The sequence below is a fragment of the Astatotilapia calliptera genome, chromosome 15, assembly GCF_900246225.1.
Source record: "Astatotilapia calliptera chromosome 15, fAstCal1.2, whole genome shotgun sequence".
In the NCBI taxonomy this organism is placed as follows: Eukaryota; Metazoa; Chordata; class Actinopteri; order Cichliformes; family Cichlidae; genus Astatotilapia; species Astatotilapia calliptera.
In genome coordinates this window covers 35904366-35929787 of record NC_039316.1, presented here as the reverse complement: position 1 = coordinate 35929787, position 25422 = coordinate 35904366, and the positions used below count along the sequence as shown (strand labels likewise).

The 25422-nt window shown below is 39.7% G+C and overlaps 1 protein-coding gene across 2 annotated transcripts; it reads left to right on the top strand.

The window, feature by feature from the left end:
* The first annotated feature begins 217 nt into the window (after positions 1-217).
* hykk.2 (hydroxylysine kinase, tandem duplicate 2) lies at positions 218-24078 on the top strand. Of its 2 annotated transcripts, XM_026143117.1 has the most exons (5): positions 218-283; positions 20382-20690; positions 21550-21692; positions 21855-22035; positions 22274-24078. In XM_026143117.1, exons 2-5 carry the CDS (start codon positions 20387-20389, stop codon positions 22738-22740), a joined length of 1095 nt encoding a protein of 364 aa, XP_025998902.1. In that variant the 5' UTR covers positions 218-283; positions 20382-20386; the 3' UTR covers positions 22741-24078. The 2 variants fall into 2 exon arrangements, with proteins under 2 accessions (XP_025998902.1, XP_025998901.1); XM_026143116.1 differs by lacking the exon at positions 218-283 and having other exon boundaries at positions 20345-20690.
* The last annotated feature ends 1344 nt before the right edge of the window (positions 24079-25422 follow it).

Here is a 25422-nt window from a genome sequence, read left to right as displayed (position 1 = left end):
ATTTTAATGTCAAAGGATGGTTTTGCTGGCCCTAAATATCCCTTTGACAGCTTTAACCAATCATTATTTATTTAAAAACAGAAACACGGTTATTTTACAACTGTTAAAATAACAGGAAATACTATATCTATAAAAAACAAAACAAAACTTGAAATAAATTGCTTCACTATAAAGCTGCTTTGGAACTTGTTTTCTTTGAGCTTTTACTTTGAAAGAACAGGAAGCAGACGCTTTTCCGCTTTTCCGTTCTCGATTTCACAAAGTTGGCATACAGAAAGCAGAGGTAGGTCTACCAGAATTTTTCCCTTTTGTTTTGCATTTGTTATTAATTACTTGGCACACGAGCAAGTTATGAACTTTTCCTAAAGCGTGCACAAGGCTGTGTGTAAGTGTGCAAAACAGACGGAGAGTGAGCTAAACATTAGGAAATGAGGATGATGAAGACTTAAAATTTATTTAAGTTAGATTCCTGAACAAATGCATGAAAAACACAATGTAGGGAGTTCATAAACACAAAGACTGCTAACATGAAACAAGCATGCAGCATGAACATATTTTTTTACTGTTAGAAGAAGTCAAAGAAGTGGAATCAGTGAGTGAAATCCTGAATATTTCTGGTAGACTCTGATGACTTTATTAGTACTAGCTAAGGTTTCTAGCTTATGCTAAATTGATTTATTTCAGCTATTTCAAAGGCTTATCTTAGGAATTTTCTTTTATAAAGACTGAGTCAATTTAGCAAATATAAAACATATTCTAATTGCTATTTGAGTGTGTTTTAATGGCTTAAAATTAAACACAGTCTGAATACAGCTACTAGCCTGTATTCAGCCTGTATGTAGCATATATAGCATCTATGGCTTTTTTTTGTCAAAGATGTTTTGCTGATGTTGTTTTAAGGGGACTGACAAAATATACTTGAGTAAAATATATTTTATTAAGCTAATTTAAGTTAGTGCAATTTCAAGATAAAACAGAGAAACCCCCAGCAATCAGATGACTCCCTATGAGCAAGCATTTTGGTGACAGTGGGAAGGAAAAAACTTTTTAACAGAAAGAAACATCAAACAGAATCAGGCTCAGGCAGGGCTGTGACCGCTTGGGGGTGAGGGGAGGAAGACACAACATAGACATGTTGGCAGAAATTAACATTAACTACTGATTAAATGCAGAGTGGTGTATAAACACATATGAAGTAGGAAAAAAAAGGTGAGTGAAAAAGTAACACTGATGGGTAGCCTCCAGCAGCTTAGACCTATTGAAGTGTAACTGCATAGGGAGAATTTAGGATCACCTGCTCCATCCCTAACTATGTGCTTTATCAGAAAGGAAAGTTTTGAGCCTAATCTTAAAAGTACAGAGAGTGTCTGTCGGGCTGGACAGACAGACAGAGGGTGGAGATAAAGAGTCTAGATAAATATGAGTGGCATTAAAGTAGCTGTACATAATGTTATTTCTGTGAGATGGTTATGAGTACTTTTTTCTCTAATAGTTGAAATTCGTGAAGTCATTACTAGTTAAGGATTAATGGAATGCTTGCTTAACTCAGCAGAACTCTGATCTTGCAGCCTGTCTACAGTCGTGAGAGAAACCTAGGCTTGTTCTTATTGTCTTCTTGGCTGCTGTTGGTTCTGTGGTCTCTAAAGACGATCCTACGCTGCTTCAGTAATATGTAGGTCAATCTATGACTGATAATGTTTGATATCAAGGTATGCTTTTACTGTATTGGCAGTATGTTTGGGATCATTGTCGTGTTCAAAAATGAAGACATTGCCAATCAGACGCTTTCCAGACTGTATCGAAAAAAATCAGACTGATTTTCTACATTTGCACCACTGGCTGAAATGCAGCCACGAACCATGAGAAAGCCGCCACTGCATTTTACAAATAACGATAAACTTACTATACCTCTCTTCTGTACATACTAATGACAAGAACTCTAACTACTGATTATTTTAGTAATCAAGTATTCTTTATTATAATTATTCCAACAATTAAATGCATGATTGGACAAAAAATACTTTTTGAACAAAAGATTGCATACAATTGTTTGGAAGTAACACATTTCTTTTAGCATAATCCATTCATTTCAGGAGCTCAAAAGTAATTGGACGAATAAATAACTGAACATAAAACATTTATGTCTGATACTTGGTTGAAAACCCTTTGCTGCCAATCACGCTCTGAAGTCTTGGACTCATGGACGTCACCAGATGCTGGATTTCCTCCTTTTTAATGCTCTTTCAGGCCGTTACTGTAGCTGCTTTCAGTTCCTGTTTTTTGTTGGCCTTTCTGTCCAGAGTTTAGTCTTCAACAAGTGAAATGATTGCTCAACTGGGTTAAGTTAAGGTGGCTGACTTGGCCGTTCAAGAATATTCCACTTCTTTGCTTTTAATGAATTTTTGGGTTTCTTTGGCTGTATGTTCTTGAATCGTTGAACTTGGACTTTCGACTCCCTCCACAGATTCTCTATTGGATTGAGGTTTGGAGACTGGCTAGGCCACTCCAGAACCTTGAAATGCTTTTTACGTAGCCGCTCCTTCGTTGCCTGGGTGGTGTGTTTGGGATCATTGTCATGGTGGAAGATTCAGCCACGTTTCATCTTCAGTGCTTTCACTGATGGAAGGAGGTTTTCGCCCAAAATCTCACGATAAATGGCCCCATCCATCCTTTCCGTAATACAAATAAGTCGTCCTTTCCCCTTTGTAGAAAAGCAGCCCAAAGCATAATGTTTCCACTCACATGCTTCACAGTGGGTATGGTGTTCATGGGATGCAATTTAGCATAGGGCTGCTCAATTAATCGAATTTTAATCACGATTACGATCTGGGCTTTCAACGATCATTAAAAATGACTGAGCCGATTATTAGCCCCTCCCTCGTGCTTTACTCTCGCGCTGCTCCGTGTGGCAAATCGAGCGCACCTCTCTGCATTTCGAACACGCATCACAACAATTAAGAGGACCCGAGGGAAGCTCGGAAAGCTAAGCAGAAGTTATTTGGAGAGGAGAGTGACTGCCGTTGGTTGAAAAGAGAGGTAAAAAAAAACTTCAGTGGTGTGGAAACATTATGGGTTCGCGGAGTCAGACTTGGATCAAGTAGACATAGTGTGTAAACTTTTCTACGGTGTCATAGCTGCACCACAGAGCAACACTGCAAAGTTCACTAAACATAGATGTTTACATTTTTCATTTATTTTTTATATTGCAAACATTTGCACTGTTATCAGTATTTGCACGCTATTTTATATTATTTTTTAAAGTCATTGTTCAACACATTGCTATTGTTAACCCTTTAAATCCCCGTAGAACCGGAACCGCGTAAGCTAGCGCAATAATTTGTTTTGCATATGAAACCGGAGGAGTTGTACTTACATCTTATGCCATCAGCTTGTCCTCGGTCACGGTTTCCTTCCACATTTAGCTTTGCAAAAATTGCATAAAAAGCGCTTGCAGGAACAAAAACATAATATTCCAGAAACACGCTTTGCCGATCCGATCAGCTGTTCGTAACACTTCCCACAGTGAAAAAGAGTCAACGCGAACTATCGCATGTCCGCCATTTCCTGTCCGAAACCGGAAGTGACGTCATTTTGGCGGAAAATGTAGGTTTTTACTTGTAGGCCTTAAAAGCCTATACTGGTGTTTTTATAAGTCATGTTTGACTCTATACTTTTCTGAATAGTTGCTGGGATGCTTAGAACTCGAATTGCACTGCTGGAAATAGTTTATTTTGATGCACATGCTGTTTTCTTTGCAAATTTGCATCATAGGATTGTTTTTTGTTTTTGCTGCAGTATATAAAAATTGCTGTATCTCCAAAATAAAACTATGAAGACACTCAAAATAAATTTCCTGTGGTGGAAAACTATTTTTTGCAACTTTTTTGTATTTAAAGTTTTGAGGGATAAGCCTCTTAAATTTCCCCAAGTAGAAATATATGTAAAAAAACAAAACAAAAACGATTTTCAATTTTTTTGTTTATTGCACTTCTTTGCAATTAATGTAATTACTATGGACTTAATGCATACATATTATTAAAATATGGGCTATAACAGTTGCATTGATGTATAGCAACTTGAAATGCTCCCAAAAATGGCACTACAGCATGTAAAAAAAAAAAAGAAAAAAAAAAAGTTCTGGCGGACTTGGTTCTATGGTAGGTCTTAAAGGGTTAAATAAATATCGTCAAATATCTCAATCTCAGTTTCAGTGAAAATAATCGTGATTATCATTTTTGCCATAATCGAGCAGCCCTAATTTAGCATTCTTCCCCCTCCAAACACGGCGAGTGATATTTATATCAAAGACTTCTATTTGGGTCTCATTTGACCACATGGCATTTTAATCCATGACGACGTAGTGTGTTACTAATAGTGAACTTTGTTACTGTGGTCCCAGCTCTCTTCAGGTCATTGACCAGTTCCCCTCGTGTAGTTTTGGCCAGGACAGCTGCCTCCTGCAAAGTGGCAACTTTTTGTTCATTCAGGTACAGCACTGTACGGTCAGGAACACAGTTTTTGAATTCCTCCAACAATACCAGTTCACGCAATGCGTTAAACTCTGAAACTTTGCTTGCTTGACACCACCTATCAAATAGTATCCCTTTTTCCCTTGCAAACTCAAGGAATGTTTGAGCAGTGGGGCGATCGTGGCTCAAGAGTTGGGAGTTCGCCTTGTAATCGGAAGGCTGCCGGTTCGAGCCCCGGCTTGGATAGTCTCGGTCGTTGTGTCCTTGGGCAAGACACTTCACCCGTTGCCTACTGATGGTGGTCAGAGGGCCCGGTGGCGCCAGTGTCCGGCAGCCTCGCCTCTGTCAGTGCGCCCCAGGGTGGCTGTGGCTACAATGTAGCTTGCCATCACCAGTGTGTGAATGTGTGTGTGAATGGGTGGATGACTGGATATGTAAAGCGCTTTGGGGTCCTTAGGGACTAGTAAGGCGCTATATAAATACAGGCCATTTACCATTTACCATTCCTCAGGGTCCTGAAACGCTGCCTGTAGGCTTCAGGCACCAACTCATAGGCTCTGAGTATAGCGCTTTTGACATTGTCATACACAAGACTGTCCTCGATAGTGAGAGCTGTGCATACTTCCTGTGCCTTACCAATTAATTTGCACTGAAGCAAAAGGGACCAAACCTCCTTGGGCCAATGTAAAGCCATAGCAATGCGCTCAAACGCATTAAAATAGGCCTCCACCTCAGTCTCCCTGAATGGTGGAACTAGGGTAATGTTTTTGCCTACATCGAATGTCGGCGGTGCACGAGCAGGGGGAGAATTATCTGAAGGATTACTATTGTTATCTTCATCCTTCACTGAAGATGGAGCAGAAGGCTCAGGAGACAATTTGTTAGCTTGCAACTCCAGCTGACGCAACCTAATAGATGTCTCAGCTTCTAGCTGCCGACACTTTAGCTTGAACTCAAGCTCATCCTTACGTTCCCTTTCTTTGGCCTCAAGTTCAAGACGAGCTAAACGTACCTTTAAGCGTGCACTAACACTGGGATTACTGGATTCGACAGAGAAGGGCTCAAACCGTGGAAGAGAGGCTGGTGGCTTTCCCTCACCTGGTTTGACCACTGTAGGTGTCCCCGCCCCCTCCTCAGCACAAACCTCAGGCTGATCAGAGGTTTCGAGGTCTGACGCGTCATCCCCCGAGTCCACGTCTAAAGGGAACACACCTTTCCCAACCAACCCACTGACAACAAGAGACTTTAACTCGCTCTTCTTCATAGACTTAGCCACAGGGATTTCATAATGCGCGGCAACGGCAAATAAATCTTCCTTCCTACATGCATCAAGCTGGTCTAATGCAGGCTTAGCTATAAAATCACCCAGGCTAAACTGTGCCATATCCAAAATTAATCCCGGACGAGCCCCAACTTATGTTGCGCCCCCCCTTGAAAACGAAGTGTTGACTGGAGTGAGGGGTAACACAAAGTGAAAGAGAACACATGAACTACTGGAGAATAGATGTCATTTAAACGTGATTTATTGCCCAAAACTACTACAGTAAAAATAAACACAGGGAAGCTCTTTTCTTCAGGGTCTCCAAGGCCAAAACAACAAACAAAACACCCCCTTTAGCTAAAAATCAAACCAAGTACTCACTAACCAAAACAAAATACAATGGCTGAGCTCCCTGTCTAACCAAAAACAGGAGAAAACAGTTGAAACCAAAATGGCAGAGAACCCCTACCTGCTTCCACAATGATGAACTAATTAACACAATAAGGGCACACCTTTGCTTACAATAAAAGAAAGAAAACCAAAGTTCCACAGAGTTTAAGTTCTCACACACATACACACTAAGGCCCGCTGCCCTAAACACTACAGCTCACAGCTCTGGCAAAAATGGGGAAAGTGGCAGGGGTGTGGCAGTTTAGGATGGCAGACTATATGCCGTGGCTGACGAGCTGGAACACACCTCAGCTGTGGCTCATGAGGCAGACCTGCAACACAAGAAAAGGAGAAAAAAAACCTCTTCTACAGAGGGAGAGCCACTAGAGGTCAGCGACCGTAACAACGATATAGATTTGAAAATTTGCGATAACGATATAACTGACGATATAATTGACGCAAAACAAAATACAACTCTACAACTTTATTAGTGGGGAAAAAACCCCATCAATTTCTTTTTGTTTAAACAAGCAGCTGTTTATTTTAACGTGCATTACAGCCTCACAAAATTCAACAGTGGTTATACTATGAATGAATGCGTATTCATAATGATACGTATGAAGCGCCTTGAGGCGACTTTTGTTGTGATTTGGCGCTATATAAATAAAATTGAATTGAATTGAATACTGTTATATACATGGTTATCCATAATCATGTATATCCACAAAACTTAAGAGGTGCTTTGCAACAAAAGTGCAGTGTGCAAAATCAATAAGTCAAATAATAATATTGCACAAACTCTTGAGTAAAAACAAAACAAACAAAAACATAGATAAATTATGCTACTGCTCCCGGAAGTTTTTCTACATTTCAACTTTTAAGATTATTTGCCAGAAACACTAACATGTTCACAGATGCGGGCTTAAGGGAGGACCTTTGACAAGTTACATTTCCACCTGTGCTGAACAACCTTTCAGATGCAGAGCTAGTTGCTGGAATGCAGAGGTATTTCCTAGCTAATCTGCTGATGTGGGGAAAATTTACTGTGTGAACTTTCCACCACGAAAGAGGATCACACTCACTGTCTGCTGGTGGACTATTCACATAACTGCTCAGTTCAGATGATAACCTCTCTGCAGTTACCTCTTTCTTGCCACTAACTGGTCCCTTCAAAAAACTCCCGAGATTCTTCTTTAGCTTTTTAACAGCTCGCTGACTTGTTTGGTCACCAGTAGATGTATGAAGTGTTTCTGAAAAACCTGTGGCTGTGCTACCCTGGTGTGGGACAAGATGCTCTAGTTCACTCATGACTTGAACTTTGATGGCTTCGCTTTCACTCTCACTGAAATATTCTGTATGAAACCGTGGATCAAGGAAAGAAGCCATGTCAACCAGCCTCTCTGTGACACTGTCTTTGTAGCTTTTGTTCATGTAGTCAAGTATTGCTGTTTTGATGTCTTTGGTCAGCTCAGTGTCACCTTCTTTTACTTTTAACATGTCATTGTTAAACATCTGAAGAACAGGCAGAACACATGGAATGGTTACATACTCTTCAGCAGAGAGAGCATCTGTAAACTCTAGGAGTGGACTCAATGCAGTGGTGACCGAGTCAAGCACTTCAATGTCTTGCCATGTCAACATGAGATGCCTTGTGGTTTTATCAGCAGCTAAAACTTGTGTTATAGCTTTTTCTTGTTTCAGCAGCCATTGGATCATTCTCTGCTTTGAACCCCAACGAGTGCAACATTCAGTTATGAGTTTGTGTTCTCGTAGGCCCAGTTCCTTTTGGGTAGCCTGCAGAGCTCGCTGGCGCTTCCAGCTGTGGCCAAAAGCAGCAACAATCTTCTTTCCCACTCCAACTGCTCGTTCAATCCTTGGGTCCTTCACACTTCTTTCTAAAAGACATACATTTAAAAGGAAACACAGTTCATTACTCAACAGCAATATTAATGCGGTGTGGAATGTGTGACATTTACGTTTTATGTATAACACACAATTATTTACACACACACACACACACACACACACACACACACACACACACACACACACACACACACACACACACACACACACACACATCCATCTATCTATCTATCTATCTATCTATCTATCTATCTATCTATCTATCTATCTATCTATCTATCTATCTATCTATCTATCTATCTATCTATCTATCTATCTATCTATCTATCTATCTATCTATCTATCTATCTATCTATCTATCTATCTATCTATCTATCTATCTATCTATCCATACATACATACATACATACATACATACATACATACATACATATATAAAAAAACAAACAAACACCCAGCACGCCCCTGGGGGCGGTTTATCCTTCAAGCTCGGGTCCTCTACCAGAGGCCTGGGAGCTTGAGGGTCCTGCGCAGTATCTTAGCTGTTCCCAGTTATGTGTATATATATATATACACATACATATATATATACATACATATATATATATATATTAGGGGTGCAACGATATTCGTATCGATATTGAACCGTTCGATACAGTGCTTTCGGTTCGGTACGCATATGTATCGAACAATACAACATTTGTAATTTATTTTATCAATTTTCCTTCTGACGATGCTGTCTGTGTTGAGCGCTCAGTGAATCTGTGTTCGACTACTCCGCCTAGGCTGCACTGTCGAGCGCAGATCCACTGAGTGCTCAACACAGACAGCATAGTCAGGAGGAAGAGCGCAGGGCAAGCTAGCGAGACAGAAGTTAAGCTCTCCTTGCAACAGGCAAATTGAACCTCATTCAGATCTGGCGTTTGGAATTATTTTGGTTTTCATGTGACGTATGACCCTGAAGGTAAGCGAGTCATGGACTAAAGTAAAACAGTATGTTGGATGTGCCATGCAATGCTCAATTACATTGGTGTTGTAAAATTATGATATTATTTTATGCCATGTTATACCCCTGATTAAAGATTGTGAATTATTATGTAGTTTTAGTTTGCATTATTCTCCTGAATTAGAAGAAGCTGATAACTATTGCATTAGTTAAACTGATTTGCATTACATTAAATTGCTGACTTGTTGTGAATGAATGATATTGTTTTATGATGCATTATATTGCTGAGTTATAAGAAATACTGTTCGCAGAAGGTTATTGTCTAATTTGTCTGAGTAGAAGAGAACAGAGTGTGCTGGAGTTTTCTGCCCCATTTCAGCAGGAGCAGATAAACAGGGAGCCAAGGTCGTAGCTCAGGCGCTGTGTGAGAGAGAGCATGTGAATGTTTAGGCTTTTTATGATAAGGTGGAGGCACCAGAGGCTATAAAAGTTTGAGCAATGCTCCACCATTTTGAGATTTTGAGGCTGTCTGCATCAGTGTCCATCTCCCACGTGTGTGATCATTAAATCATCGTTTGACTCAACCCGGCCGGACCAGTGTTGTTATTGTGGTTTTTTCTCTTGTCTCCATCCCCAATATTTTGAACCTTAACAGTGTGAACTAGTGTGTTAGCGCAGTTAGCTCGTTAACGTGTTGGCCGTCTAGCCCCATGCACGGAGCGATCGGCGGTAGCTCGTTAACGGAGATTTGCCGTGTTGTGGCGTTAAGGTCATTTCAACGAGATTAACCTGAAAGCACTAGTGGGAACACGACGAATATGACTGCACATTTACGCCGACATCATCCTAGTGCAAAGACAAGTGGAAGCAGACAAAAAAAAGCAAGCATGCTACTAACTTTAGCCGAGTCATTTAGACAGCTGTTAGCACATGATTCTCCTTATGCTGCTGAGAATATAGCCCAGAAGAAGCGGATAGTATAGCTTTTATTTTGGAAAGAGACATTTCTCTGTAATAAACTCTCTTTTCCAAAGATGAGTGATTCCTCAATCAGATACAGGGCTTGCAATATCGCTAGCCCGACGTCCCGGAGCTAGCGATTTTTTCAGTCGGGCTACCAAAATCTATCTCTTCCCTGCCCGTCGGGCTATTGTAGGAAAAATATATGTCAATGCTTTTGCATTCTTTCGGAAATGTAGCTGGGTAATTATTAGGGCTGGGTATCGTCACTGATTTCTAGAATCGATTCAATTCCGATTCACAAGGTCCCGAATCGATTCGATCCACGATTCGATTTAATTTGATTTAATTCGATTCGATTCGATTTAAATCTGGGAAATTTTGACAGTCAGAAATATTATAATTCAGATCAGTACATTTACATATTTTTGTATCAATAAAAAGGAAGCTGACACACGCAAGACTTTATCACAGGTGTGAGCGTCACAGCAGATGCCTTTGTGTCAAAGTAGCTGAAGATAAAACACAGAAAAACATGAAGGTGATTTTCCTGGCCTGGGATTTTATAAAATATTCTGCAGTACATCAAAAACGAAAGAAAACCATTAATCAACATATGAACATTACCTCTGAAGTTACAGCGGTTTTATTAGAGACACAGCGTTTTGCATTTTGAATAATTTTAAAAAGTTTAAATTTGTTCAGTATTGAACAGCAGAAATGAGGTTTTCTTTTCGGAAGAATGTAAAAGGGAAAAAAACAGCGGCCGACAGCCTGTAAACAACAGTAGACTTGTGCGTAACAAGCAAGCGAATAATGAAGAAAGGGAAACTGTTCTTGAAGTACAGAGAGAGAGAGAGAGAGGGCGAGAGAGAGAGGGAGGGAGAGAGAGAGAGAGAGAGAGAGAGAGAGAGAGCTGTGCATCGCGGTGGAAGCAAAACAGCAAAAGTCAGAGTGAATACATGACGATGTTTATGTGAAGCGTTTGGATCTTCTTTTGCTGCTGGTTCGGTCAATATTGTTTGGAGAGAGATCAAACTAACAGCTTTAGAATCGGCTCATAAAGGGCGTGAACACAAAGCGTGGACCCGCCGACAGATCAGAATCAGCGAGCTGTCGGCTTTCAGCCCCGACCGTGAGAAAGGCGACATCTAACTGATTCTGATCCGCAGGTCGCGCTGTGTGTTTAAGTCTATGTGCAGAATCCGTGTACCTGCTCTCATTTACTGTCTTAACTGTTTGGTGGTTCTTGAAATTTTGTGAGATGTCACCAGAGATTCTGGCATTTCGGGCAAAATAAATTTATATTAAAAAAATCGATTCAGGATTTTAATGAATCGATTTTACGTTATCCAAGCCAGAATCGATTTTAATCGATGAATCGATTATAAAAACCCACCCCAAGTAATTATGTCATTGGCATCGGTGAGCCACTGTCAATATGTGACATATTGAAGTCGCGTTTGAATTTGCGCTTGTTTTTTTGCTTTCACTTTGCAATCGTGCGAACTGTGTATAGAGAGCGACAGCACTGATCTGTGAGTGATGATAATTTGTACACCAATTCCTCTGACATCGTCTTATTAATCGTTAGCTTACTATGCAAACATGACAAGTGAAATCTCCCGCAGCAAGCTTAAACATGTGAGAGGTTGATCGCGCAGAGAATCGCTGAGCTTATGTGAGTGCGTGTGTAAAAACATTTCAGTTCTGCTGAGCCAAATAAGACAGGTCAGGGTGAAGAAGTGACAGCCAAAGAAAAGCTTACCACAAAACGGAGAAGTTATGACAAATCAGACTATAAGGCAAAAAGAAAGTGCAGCTTTATGGTTTCATGGACAAAATAATTTCTGTGGCTGCAATATGACGAGCTAAATAACCAGGGCTGCACATAAGTGGTCCGCAGGTGCGCATTCGCTGTCAAAATAAAAAACACGCACAAGGGTTAGGGTTAAATTTAAAAACTGTACTTTTGAGTTAAAATATATATTTATAATTTTAATAAATGACAAATTAAAAATGCATGAACATTTTTTTGTATCGAAAAAATATCGAACCGTGACACCAAAGTATCGAACCGAACCGAACCGTGAATTTTGTGTATCGTTGCACCCCTAATATATATATATATATATATATATATATGTGTATATATATATGTATATATATATATATATATATATATATATGTGTATATACATACATACATATATGCTTAATCTGACTTTATAATTAACTTACCTATTGCAAAAAAAAAAAAACGTACCTATTGCAATGTGCAGGCGATGTCCAAAGCATGAAAGTCTGGTCCAGTTGTTGAGTGCGTCGGCTTTCACAATGTTGGCCCCGTTGCCTGTCGTCACACACACTTGTTTTTCCTCCTAAAGATTCCACGAGCTGAGGAACTCTTTTAACCCTTTAAGACCTACCATAGAACCAAGTCCGCCAGAGCTTATATTATATTTTTACATGCTGTGGAGCCATTTTTGGGAGCATTTCAAGTTGCTATACATCAATACAACCATTATAGCCCAGATTTTAATAATATGTATTCATTAAGTGCATAGTAATTACATAAATTGCAAAAAAGTGCAATAAACTACAAAAAAATTGAAAATAGTTTTTGCTTTTTTAACATATATTTCTAGTTAGAGAAATTTAAGAGGCTTATCCCTCAAAACTGTAAATACAAAAAAGTTGCACAAAATAGTTTCCCACCACAGGAAATTTATTTTGAGTGTCTTCATAGTTTTATTTTTGAAATACACCAATTTTTATACACTGCAGGAAAAACGAAAATAAATATTATACTGCAAATTTGCAAAAAAGCAGCATATGCATCAAAATAAACTATTTCCAGCAGTGCAATATGAGTCCTAAGCATCCCAGAAACGACACAGAAAGTCATAAAGTCAAAGATAACTTTTAAAAAGACCAGTATAGGCCCTGAGGCCCTGATGGTAAAAAAGACTACATTTCCGCGAAAATGACGTCACTTCCGGTTTCGGGCAGGTAATGGCGGAAATGCAAAAGTTCGCGCTGACATCTATTCCAACGTAGGAAGTGTTATGAACAGCTGATCGGATCGGAAAAGCGTGTTTCTGGAATATTATGTTTTTGTTCCTGCAAGCGCTTTTTATGCAGTTTTTGCAAAGCTTTATGTGGAAGGAAACCGTGACCTAGGACAAGCTGATGGCATAAGATGTAAGTACAACTCCTCCGGTTTCATATACAAAAAAATTTTTTGCGCTAGCTTACGTGGTTGCAGTGCTACCGGGATTTAAAAATAGTTACGCAAAATGGAGCGTGTCCGCTCCGATCGGCTCTAAAGGGTTAACACTCTGGCTATATTTTCCCCAGTATGGTCCTCGGGGAAAATACTTGTTTCGAGGCACGTGTTTTGTAGCTTCCAGTCTTTGTCCACGTAATGTATTGTGAGGCTCATGTAGGGGTCTGATGTTCGGCTTGACCACATGTCCGTGGTGGACGCAAAAAACTCCACCGAAGATAATGCATTTGACACCTCAGTACGGATCTCTTCATATTAGGGCTGCCACGATTAGTCGACTAATCACGATTACGTCGACTATCAAAATCGTCGACGACTGATTTAATAGTTGACACGTCGTTTGAAGCTTTGTAAGATCCCAAAAGACGCAGGAATAAGTAGTAGGATTTAAGAGTGTAATAATGGACTGAAACAGAAGATGGCATGTACAAGGATGCCAGCTGCCGTTAAACCCCGAAGAAGAAGAAGCTGTGTCCCAGAATTCATAGCGCAGCCCAGCTCAGTTTCCAACAATGGCGGCAGCTAGTTAGTTTTAATATTACTCTTATTATTCTTTCTGGGTCACAAAATAAACGTTTAGCATATTTTCAGGCGAGAATGTAACTGTGTAAACCTCAAATATCTGCTCAGTTTATCAAGACACCACATATTTTCAAAAGCTCTCCAACGTTTTCGGAGGCGTCTGTTACCCACTAGCTCGATAGCGAGCCGGGGCAAGGCTCACTAGAGCCGCTGAGAACACCGGACTCCCGGCAAATCGTTTTCAAACCCACCACCATCTTTCACTACTCAGGTTAAACATATATAAGTCACTTAGATAACTTAAAAATGTTATCGTTTGGCTTTTTTTTAGTATTTTATTTGTGCCTGAGTAAATCGGTTTGGCTGAGATTAAAGTTACAGTTTTTACACAGCTGAATAAACGTCAAGCAGACAACTGATTATCAGAAGTGTGAGATGCTCGAGAATATACTCCGGTGTCCTGTTATATTTTAGATAGCAAGGAGTTTATTAAACTTCACCGAAACGATCTGCAAATTTCATTAAAATGTAATAAACTATCATCTTGTCTTTATTTTTAGTTAGCACATACCTTAAACACTTAAAGCTGTAAGCTAATGATAGTTATATAAGAGCAGATGCATGCTGGTGCAATAAGCTATACGCTGTACGTCGAATGGATGCATGATCTGATTAGTCGACTAATCGCAAAAATAATTGGTGACTAGTCGACTATCAAAATAGTCGTTTGTGGCAGCCCTACTTCATATAAAGCAGGCAAGGCGACTTTAGAGAAGTATTTCTTTGTGGGTAGCTTGTAGCGTGGATGGAACGTTTTAAGCATCTTTTAGAAGCCTTCTCTTTCCACACTCTGAATAGGCATCATATCCCTGGCTAAACAATGTGTCACTGCATTAGTTAGTTCCCCCCAGCATTTGTTACTTTTGTCATAAGGCGTGCAGCTATTTAAAGCTACGTCGATTGTTTGTTGAGTCATCTTCTTTGGTCTCACCACCTAGTTGAAGCGGACAACTCTTCACGTGCTTTAACGGCTTTTTTGTACTCCAAGAAGTGCTTCTGCTTCAAATGATAAAATAGGTTTGTAGTGTTTCCTCCTTTTGCCACGGCCCGCTTGCACGTTCTACAAAAAATTGTGCTTTGATGGGTATCCAATGGACGAAAACCAAATCACTTCCACACCACCGAAGTTGCACTGTTTTTACTGACCAATTCTGGTTCACCCGCTTCATTCAAAGATGCGCTTTCGTCCGTGTCATCCTCCATTGCCGCCATACTTTTTCTGCCATGTGCGTATGAGCGTATGAAAACAAAGGCACTGCGCATGCGCATTTTGCCCACATTCTATCGCAATATTTCATTTTCCTATCGTTGCCGACCGTTATACTGGTATTACCGTGAACGGTATAATATGGCCCAGCCCTAGTTCTCAAGATGATTTTGACCCCATCAGGTGACATCTTGCATGGAGCCCCAGGTCGACTGAGATTCTCAGTGGTCTTGTTTTTATTCCATTTTCTAGTAAGGAAACTCTGGGTCGGGGATGAGTTCCTGCCCCAAGTGGAGGAGTTCAAGTATCTCGGGGTCTTGTTCGCGAGTGATGGGAGAAGGGAGCCAGAGATCGACAGACGGATTGGGGCTGCAGCTGCAGTAATGCGGACGCTGCACCGGTCCGTCGTGGTGAAGAGGGAGCTGAGTGTAAAAGCGAAGCTCTCAATTTACCAGTCGATCTACGTCCCTACCCTCACCTATGGCCACAAGCTGTGGGTAGCGACCGAAAGAACGAGATCGCGGATACAAGCGGCAGAAATGAGCTTCCTCCGAAGGGTGGCTGGCCTCTCCCTTAGAGATAGGGTGAGAAGTTCGGCCATCCGGGAGGGGCTCAGAGTAGAGCCGCTGCTGCTCCACATCGAAAGGAGCCAGCTGAGGTGGTTCGGGCATCTGACAAGGATGCCCCCTGGGTGCCTTCTGGGTGAGGTGTTCCAGGCATGTCCCACCGGGAGGAGGCCCCGGGGCAGACCCAGGACACGCTGGAGAGATTATATCTCTCGGCTGGCCTGCGAACGCCTTGGCGTTCCCCCGGATAAGCTGGAGGAGGTGGCTGGGGAGAGGGAGGTCTGGGCCTTTTTGCTTAGGCTGCTGCCACCGTGACCCGGCCTCGGATAAAGCGGATGAAGATGGATGGATGGATGGATGCTTTTTTACATTCTGTCTCTCACAGTTGAAGTGAACCTATCCTGAAAATTACAGACCTGTCTCATCTTTTTAAGTGGGGCAACTTGCACAATCGGTGGCTGCTAAATACTTTTTTGCCCCACTGTAACTATAATTGGAACATGTTTCAGTAAACAGGTAAATAAATAAAACTTGTGTCAGTGTGAAATATACATGGACCTAACTGTATATGGTGTGTGTTCATGCATGTGTGTATTTTGTGTGTGCTGTGTGTCTACGTGTAAGTGTGCTAGTAAGTGTGTGTCTGTAAGTCGTAAAAGGAGCATGTGATGTCTGCTATGAAGAAAAGCGAGCAGATCAGCATTCTCAGAACTGAGGTTTGCCCTGTGATTTAATGCAACGTTTACTGTTGCAGAGAGCAGACTTTTGGATGGTGTAGGTGTTATTAATTAATAATTAATAATTAATTTGAACCATTCAGTATCTAACCTACCAGCCCCAGGCCAGTGCCTCAGAGTTTTACTGTGCCAGTACATTTTCATAGGTCAGCTTTGCTTGTTGCAGGTGACTCTGTCTAGTTGAAACATTGTAACAGACTAAGGTAGCAGTTCATCTGCAAATTTTAATGTAACTTCTGTATCTTTACTGTAGATTTTCACTGTGTAAAACAATCTGCTATAAAGTTAACTTTACATTATAGTAATAGGTGCTAGAAAAAAAAACTCACTTAACCTGAACTTACCAACTGAAGGACTCTGTGTGTGTAGAGGCAGACTCTGGCTACATGTTCAAATAGAACTGCATGATCTTCTCAGCTGCTGTTGTTTTAGCAGTATTTCTGTTAAAAAAACCTGCCGCCTGCATGGGCTTAATGTTATAATATTTTTTACTCACACACGTGCTCATAGATACTATTTTTAGTTGCAAATGTGAGAGAAACCCTCATGTTTGCATAGTGATATTAGAATTGTGGATTAAACTAAAATGATTTTATTCAATTAACCATTACTGCTGTAGTTATGTTGATTTTTTTCTGTCGTTCAGTCTGCGTAGAGATTTGTGTGTGCGTATCAAAATCTGTATGTTTGTGTGTATGTGTTTGCACTTTTATTATTATTATTTTTTTACACATTTACAGATCTGTAAAACTGTGTCAAACTTATACATGTGTACAGGAATCTGTAGATGTTTATTCAGAATGCCTATAATGACATTTGTAAACATGTCTTAAAGTTCTTAAAGTTCTATCTTATCTTATGTAAATACATTTACAATGTTCTGCAAGAAGCACTGAATATACAGACAAATCGTCAGTTACAAGTCACCTTTCAGTAGGCTATCGTGACAGATTTGGAAATGTGTTTGGAAAGTAGTCTGTTAGACTCGTGTTTGCCCATCTCTGGTATGTCAGTATGTGGTGTACCAGAGATAGACAGACCAGAGTTAATTTACTACTAGATCTAACCTTCATTAATCTAAAGCCAGATTAATGAACCTGATAACCTTAACACAGGATACTGAAGAGTATCTTACTTTGCAGTAAAAAACCCCACAAAAACAGCCTTACCCAGTAGCAGTAACTTCATAAGCAATGTTGCATTATCATTTCATTCATTGAAATGAAAATAAAAATTTAAATTCCGTTTCAGAGTACAACAATTTACATCTTTTGAAAAAAAAAATACACTTACCAGAACTTTAGTCCAGCAGAGTTTGTGCTGACAGCAGCTCTGGGATCTAGATTTGCACGACCTTAAAAGAACAGATTTGCTTAGATGTTTGAAGATTAAAAAAGCAGTACTGTGCAAAGTCAAATCTTGCTCTACAGGTAGTAATAGCACTGATTAAACTGGGCTAACTTAAGTTGTGTAATGGCAAAGCAGCTTGATAATTTCAAGAGTACGTATCTCTGGCAGGAAGAAATTGGAACAAATGATGTGTTTTGTAATAGGCTGCCAGCAGTAAAGTATCTAAAGATAGAAAAGAACCAATCTTAAATTGTGAGTTTGCTAAATTCTGAAAACAAGTGAAAAGCAGCCATTTTCCCAAATTGCAAGAGAGTGTGGCTACCTGGAAGTAAAATATTATGATATGAGGTGTAGCTAAAAAAATCAAACACAGCTGGATTCATCACAGCTGTGTTTGTCCTTCGGGGATCAAGCAAAACTGTCACATTATGTTTGCATTATGAAGTCTCCCTTCAGCTTAGCTTTACTTTGCAGTTCTTTTCATTTATGGTGTGAATACAATATTTGTTGATTTAACAAGTTTTTACAATAAAATATTTGTAGGGCTTGAGCAGGACCATTGACTCACACCCAGGTTCTGCAACACTGTTGGGTAATATAGATGGTCTCATGGATGCATTTAGGTCTCCTCCTCTTCACACTGAAAGTTTGACATGGTGCAGGTAGAAAATAACCCATCTCAAATTGTATCTTTAGATACTTTACTGCTAGCAGCTTATTACAAAACACACCATTTGTTTCAATGTTTTGTGCCAGAGATACACACTCTTGAAATACTTTTAAATTATCAAGCTGCTTTGCCATTACACAACTTAAGTTAGCCCAGTTTAGTCCGTTCTATTACTACCTGTAGTGCAAGATTTGACTTTGCACAGTACTGCTTAAGATAATCTTCAAACATCTTAGCAAATATGTTCTTTTAAGCCTGCAGGTGATAGAAGGACAGGTTCAATGGGTTATTCATTACTGCTGTTCACAATAACAGATTAATGAAGGCAGAGATTCTCAGAGATTCTGTGGATCTGTTTGAGTCGTCAGAAACAACTCAAACAGATCAGGAATCTACTTTCTGTTCTAACCTCAGAGACTTTTGGCTGCCTCAGAATCAGAACAGCCAGGGTTTTGAGTTCTTGAGAGTTTGGTGGGATGTGCTGAAAGAATTGAGAAAAAGTGAACAGTGACTTGGAGGTAGAAAAATAAGGGATGGGGTGAGGGTTGCTGAGAAGAGACAGCAGATGTTGGAGCTAAATGACTGAGTGGGGGAGACAGCTAAAGGGTCCTTTATCAGTGCCAGCAGGAGAATAAATCCAAATGTGAAGGATAGATGTGAGGAGGTGGTGAAGTTCTGCTCTGAGCTGTTTAAGGAGAACTATGTGACTGTGAACGCTGACTTTACCTGCCAGACCTTCCTCAGCTCTCTGATTTGGGAAAAACTCTCCTGTGCTTCCTGATGAACGGTCTAAGGCAGGCCTGGGTATCGTATGGTTCCTGTCAGTTCTCAATTGGAAATTAGGATTTAAATGTAAAGAAGCATACATTATGCAGTTTGTCAGTGGCTGAAATTGAGTTTTTTTGTTTTTTTTTTGGGGGGGGGGGGGGGGGGGGGGAATCCCAATCAAATGCCATTCCCACTAGATACTGCTGTGAATGCAGCTTCACGGTAATTAATTTGGGACAGATATTTATGACAGATGTGATTTTGCTAGCACTGAAACAAGTCAACTCACATTAATAATAGAGTTTTTAACAAGGATTACATGGACTTCTAAGAATTTGTTCAAAGTATTTATTTGCATTTGCACTTTGCTGCATTAATATGTCCTGAGAAAGAAGAAGCATTTGGGTCCATTCCATGGAAACTGACTAAATTTAAGACCATTACTGAGTTCCCAGTGATGATGAGCCAGCAATTCCAGTAATAACACATTTATTAATAGGAAATCTACATAGTAATTGAAAATGTTTTAGCTTTCTACTGTTATTAGTTTGTTCATACAAGTCAGGGGCATGATCAAGCATTTTCTGAACTGTTTTCTGTGGAGCCATTTTCAAAGAGGCATCTTCAGAGAAGAACTTAAGCTGTCTTTCAGTTTTTTAGGCCAAATATCTGCTACAGCACTGCTGCAATAAAATGTCTTACTCTTCTCATTGTATTTGCATATTTGCTAGATTTACATGTTTTACATCTTTATATCATTTTCACGTTAGCTAAAGAGTAAATACAAAATGCAGTTCTTAAATGATGATTTTATTTATTAATGAAAAGGCATTACTGTATTTAGTTTTCTTGCTTCTTTGCGAGGTTCAGGTCTGTTAAAGTGAGTACTGTGTGGTTGTATGTGTCTAAAAAAGATGTAAAGGCTTTTGTGCTTTTTCCTCATGTTGTGTGGACTGATCTCTGTGTTGTGTATTGCAATTTTCTGCTCTTTTTTTAACACCTTTATTATTATTGAGGACTAGAAATGTGTGCGGCTCAACTGTAAACATTAATAATGAAGACTGAAGTTCACATCATTGTTACAAAACACATAAAAGATCTGATTCACCAGTTCTAGCATGGCAATGATTGAATTGTGCCTGATTAATACTGTAACACTGTAAAAGGCAGATGAAAACAGGTAGTCAGGTAGAGGAAATGTTTCTCTCACTCTAACTTTTTTTGCAGTTGCATTTGTTGTAATTTGTGAAGATGTTATAATATTTGTTGATTTTATAAATTAGTGCAACTCTTCTCTAATGGCTTGTTGTTTTCCTTCAGCAATAATGCCACCAAAAAATGCCAAGCCCAACTTAAGCCATTCCCAGGTATCTGAGATTGTGAAGAGGCTCTACCGGCTGACTGCATCAGTGATTCAGTCTCTGCCCAGTTATGATGACCAGAACTTCTATGTGGCGCCCAGTGAGGGTGGCGAGTATATCCTAAAGATAATGAACTCAGAGGACAGCAAGAATACCTTGCTGATTGAGGTGCAGACATACACCATGTCCTTCCTACAACAGAATGGAATTCCTGCTCAAACCGCGCTGCCCAACACCTCAGGAGAGCGAATGAGTCTGGAGGAAATTGGTATGTGACCAGCCACGTTGTTCAGATCTGAAAAAATATCGTTACCTGACATGACATAAAATTTCATCCATGCACGATGAAGCTTGTGTGACCGCAGCCTGGCACTCGGTGTTCAGTCAGTCAGGCTCAAATTGATCCTGACTGATGTCAAAATGCTTCGTAGCAATTTCCCTGTAAACATTCACTGTTGAATCACAAGTGATTATAATTAGAAATTGTTTGTTTTTCAGTAACATCTAAAGATAACATGTCAGAGTGTTATTTAAACCTAGGACTACGAAGCCCCCAAAAGACTTTGTGTGCTTACTGGAGACTTCTTTATGTCACAGTGCTGTGAACATCTTTGTCTCCTTCCAGATTTCTTATCATTTTTTTATATTTAAATGTTCCAGATCACCAAATACATTTTTTATTGGATAAAGATAACCAAAGAAACACAAAATGCAGCCAATAACGGCTGATCAGATATTGTGGGTCCTAGACCCTAAACAAAATCCTGAAATTGACAGAAAATGAGTGAACCAGTGTCCAAAGACTTTCCATCATTACTTAAGTATGTTGGCACACTGCACATGCTTATAAGTACTGTGTTTCTGTGACATAGTATAAATGTGCTGCGTAGTTGAACTCGACCTTTGGACGGTTGCTTTTGCAGATAATCTGTAAAGATAAGGCACAGGCAAACTTGGCATCTGCAGGAGTAGAATAACACATCCTGGCTTAGGGCTAAAGGGCAATCTTACACAAGGAAGTTTGCATAATTAGCAATATTGTTACGCCTGTGCCCTTGAACAGGGCTCTGCCATATATGTTCAAGTTTATTGAAGCCTATAATTATTCATATCCTTACTTTTGGCAGATTGTGGTTTTGGCAGTCAGAAGTACCTGGTGAGACTGTTGACCTATTTGCCTGGGACAACCATCTCCAAGGTTCCTTTAACTCCACAGCTGCTGTATGAAATGGGGAAAACTGCAGCTAAAATGGACACAGTCATTAAAAAGGTATCATAGTAACAGTCCTGTGAAATCTCTTCTAAAGGCGTCCACTCTGTGTTAGAATTTCAGTGAATCTTCGGGAGAGAATTTCGTGAAACTGCCCAGAATACATGTGTCTATCAGCTATTTTTCATTTACACATATCTTGCATTTTTGGTGTAATTTAAGATGAAACACCCTCATCTTCACGTGCTGGAGAGAGAGGGGTTCAAATGGAGTCTGTCAAATGTTGCTCTCCTGGAAGATTACCTCTACGTGTTAGACGGAGAGCCTCTGCTGGAGGTTGTGAAGTCTGTAATCCAAGGGTACAAGAGCTCTGTGGATCCCAAACGCTCTAGTTTTCGCAAATGTGAGTATACAATATTATCTTGTTACATGTATCAGTTACATGCTTATGACTTAACATAAAATATATTTATTGTCATAAAAGCATAGCTGTGAAGGTTAAAGACCAGTAACTGTTTATCAGAGAGCTGCTCATACAGTTTGCACTGTACTTCTTGATTACCTTGTCTTGGCTTCTCATTGGCTGATTGTATGTAGTAGTTTGATTTTACAAATACACTTTTCAAATGTCTTTTTTAAAGGCGTTAACCATGGCGACTTCAATGACCTCAATGTCCTGGTACAGCCTAATGATAAAGAAGGCTATAGGATCACCGGTATTCTGGACTTTGGCGACATGAATAGTGGCTACTACATCCATGAGCTTGCAATCACCGTCATGTACATGATGATTGAGCACCCTAAACCCATCGAGGTGGGTGGACCCGTCCTTGCTGGCTGGGAAAGCGTCCTTCCTCTCAATGAGGTGGAGAAAGATTGTCTATATTTGCTGGTGCTGTCCCGCTTTTGCCAGTCCTTAGTTTTAGGTCGTTACTCTCTGACCTTGCAGCCAGAAAATGAAGAGTATCTGATGATTTCATCCAGAAAGGGTGTTAACATTCTCCAGCAGCTCTGGGAGTTAGGAAAGGAGCAGGTGGAGAAGCTGTGGTTTGAGACTGCTGCTCAGCTCAGTGACAAAAGTGAAAGACAGGAACAAACTCGTTCATGAAGGCAGTGACTCCACCGAGCGACAATTTGTCCACAAAAACGAAGATTGTGTTTCCACAGTTAAAACAGTTTATATCTTTTAAACTTGTTTTATTTCAGACAGAACAACAAGGAACGTCAAAGTGTTTCAATAAAGCTAGAGGAGTATATAATGTGTCTGAGAAGAAATTTAGATACTGTTGTGGAATAAGGGAAATATTTTACTGCTACTCATACTCATCATTATTACCATTGCATTAATCAAATCAATCATCATTTCAGTAAAACATTTATTGAAGCTGTTGCCATTACATTAACCTTTTTACTACAGGTACAGCTAAGACCATTTTATACACATTGCATCTTGTGCTTATTAAGAAGTGTATTCTGCTCAGTCAATCGAAGGTCTCAAGCTTTGTTTGGTGCAATGTCCAGACAATCTATTGTAAAAGTGACTTGGAGCAACAGAAGGTTAAAACTGCGTACACGCTCACAAAACACATATAATACATATAATCTAGAAACAGGCTTGAGTGAAGGCCTGAATGTATCCGGCTTCTTGTTGCATCTGAGTTTGCTTAGTAACAGGTGACAAAAGATGGGCCAAAAAGGAGGACATCAACATCAGAGCCTGAATCCATCGCCATATTTGGAGAAGATGCTAGAGAGGGGAACTTCAGTGTCTGCATTTATCTCTTAAGATTGCTCATTGTCTATAAAACATGCAAATGATGTTCTTAAAATACAAAGTATGTTCTTGTACAACGCGAGAAGGGGCGTTAACCAACCCTGACGTTATAAAAGCAATCTGAAGTATATTTTTGGGCGGAGATCTACATCTGATGTTTTGCAGTGTTCATCTTCCCACGCGTGTGTTCAATAATCATCTGTTTGATTGCATCCTCCTGGGCCTCTATTTTGTTTTGGTTCTCAATTGGGACACTGTATAAAAACTATTAATGAAGTACTGTAAAAGAAGAGGTAGTTATTAGCAAATTCATGGATGAGAAACTGAAAAAGTGATTACTAACTCCCACAGTTAAGTGCCTCAGATCTACTTAAAAAGGAAAAAGTAACTGAATTGTCATCTTATTTTACAGATTACGGTAAATGACAGAGTGATTTAATCAGATTGTTTAGAGATGCTTAAATACGTCTGAATTAAACACATCCACGTTCCTCTACACTTTTAAGAAATCGATGTTAACAGATTTGTTAACACATTTCCAAATCTCATCACAGACACACAGATCCAAGTGCAGACACATGGATGTGAAGACATGGATTTGAAATCACGCAGATTACACAGTTCATTTAAAAGACAAAACATGTCAATTTAAAAATAAATTAAAGAATTTCATGTTGTGTTTTTATTTCTGTTATTGAAGGGGCTTTGGAGCCAAAATGGTTTTTGGCACAGACTTTCTACCACATTCAAATTGCAAAAGTGAAAGGATGATATTTGCTGTACATCACACAAGTTTAATTCAGATAGATCAGCAGCAGAAACATCACGTATTAGGAACATAATGTTTAAAAAAAAGACTCGATGACTTTGTGTTCTTTTCAAGTTAGGGCTCTTTACATGAGTTACACTCATTTCTCTTGCAGCAGTTTTAACTCATAATTCATAGCATCGGATCTAACAGATGCTATCATGCGTCATGTATCATTTTATTATGAAAGTTATACCTTTAGTAGCTTTAAAAATGTCCATCATGTATTTTGGTGTTGTGATTTTCTCCTGACAGTATTTTTGATTAAATCTAGTGTAATACTGCCCCCATGTGGTTGTCATTAGTGAAGCAAGGACTTTATGGTAAATACTAAAACACTGACTGTTAATCACTGACATCACCGACAGTCTGATATGATAATATATCATATCATCAATTTTTTATTTTATTTTATTGTAATTTTTGTTTCAAAAAGTATGTTTTTCCTTTGTAGAGTAATGTTACACTGACATACACATACCGGCCACTTTATTAGGTACACTGTAACAAGTAGGACTTCTTTTGCCTTCAGTGCTGCTGTAATTCATCGCTCCAATCCATCAAAGTGCTTGAAGAGTTGGGTAAATATTGACATGCTAGCTGCAGATTTGATGGCAGCACACCCATGATAAAAGTCTCCTGTTCCACCTGCTTTCAAAGGTACTCTGTTGGACTGAGATCTGGTGACTGTGGAGGCCCTTTGAGTACAATGAACTCATTGTCATGTTGAAGAAATCAGATGTGAAGTGATGCTCAGAGAGTTCTAAGGGGCTCAGAGTGTGGCAAGAAAATACGCCACATAGTTACACCACCACAGCCTGTCTGAACTATTGATACAAGGCAGGATGGATCTGTGCTTTCATGTTGTTTATGCTCAGTTGTGACTCTACTATCTGATTATTGAACCTGAAATTTCTGTTCAGAAATCTTCCTGTCCATTTTTTTCATCTTTTTCAATTTCCGTTCTACAACCATTTGTGAGAGAACGGGTCTCTCTCAGGACCTCTGTGATAGGATGCCACCTGTGCCTAGTTGTGAAATTTCCACAGTCAACTGTTAGTGGCATTATAACAAACTGGAAGCGATTGGGAACAACAGCATTGTAACGACGATGTGGTAGGCCATCTGCTGACCCTCACAGAGCAGGATGATTGCAGAGATTGCCAGGAGAACAGTGCTTGTCTGACTTCATTGTGCCAAGTTGAAGT

Excerpts from the sequence above, each read along its gene's own strand:
- hykk.2 (XM_026143116.1), top strand. The coding sequence starts at position 20,360 with ATGGCTTGTTGTTTTCCTTCAGCAATAATGCCACCAAAAAATGCCAAG. Across the intron at positions 21,693-21,854 it reads TGGACACAGTCATTAAAAAG|ATGAAACACCCTCATCTTCA; the intron begins GTATCATAGTAA and ends GTGTAATTTAAG. Across the intron at positions 22,036-22,273 it reads ACGCTCTAGTTTTCGCAAAT|GCGTTAACCATGGCGACTTC; the intron begins GTGAGTATACAA and ends TCTTTTTTAAAG.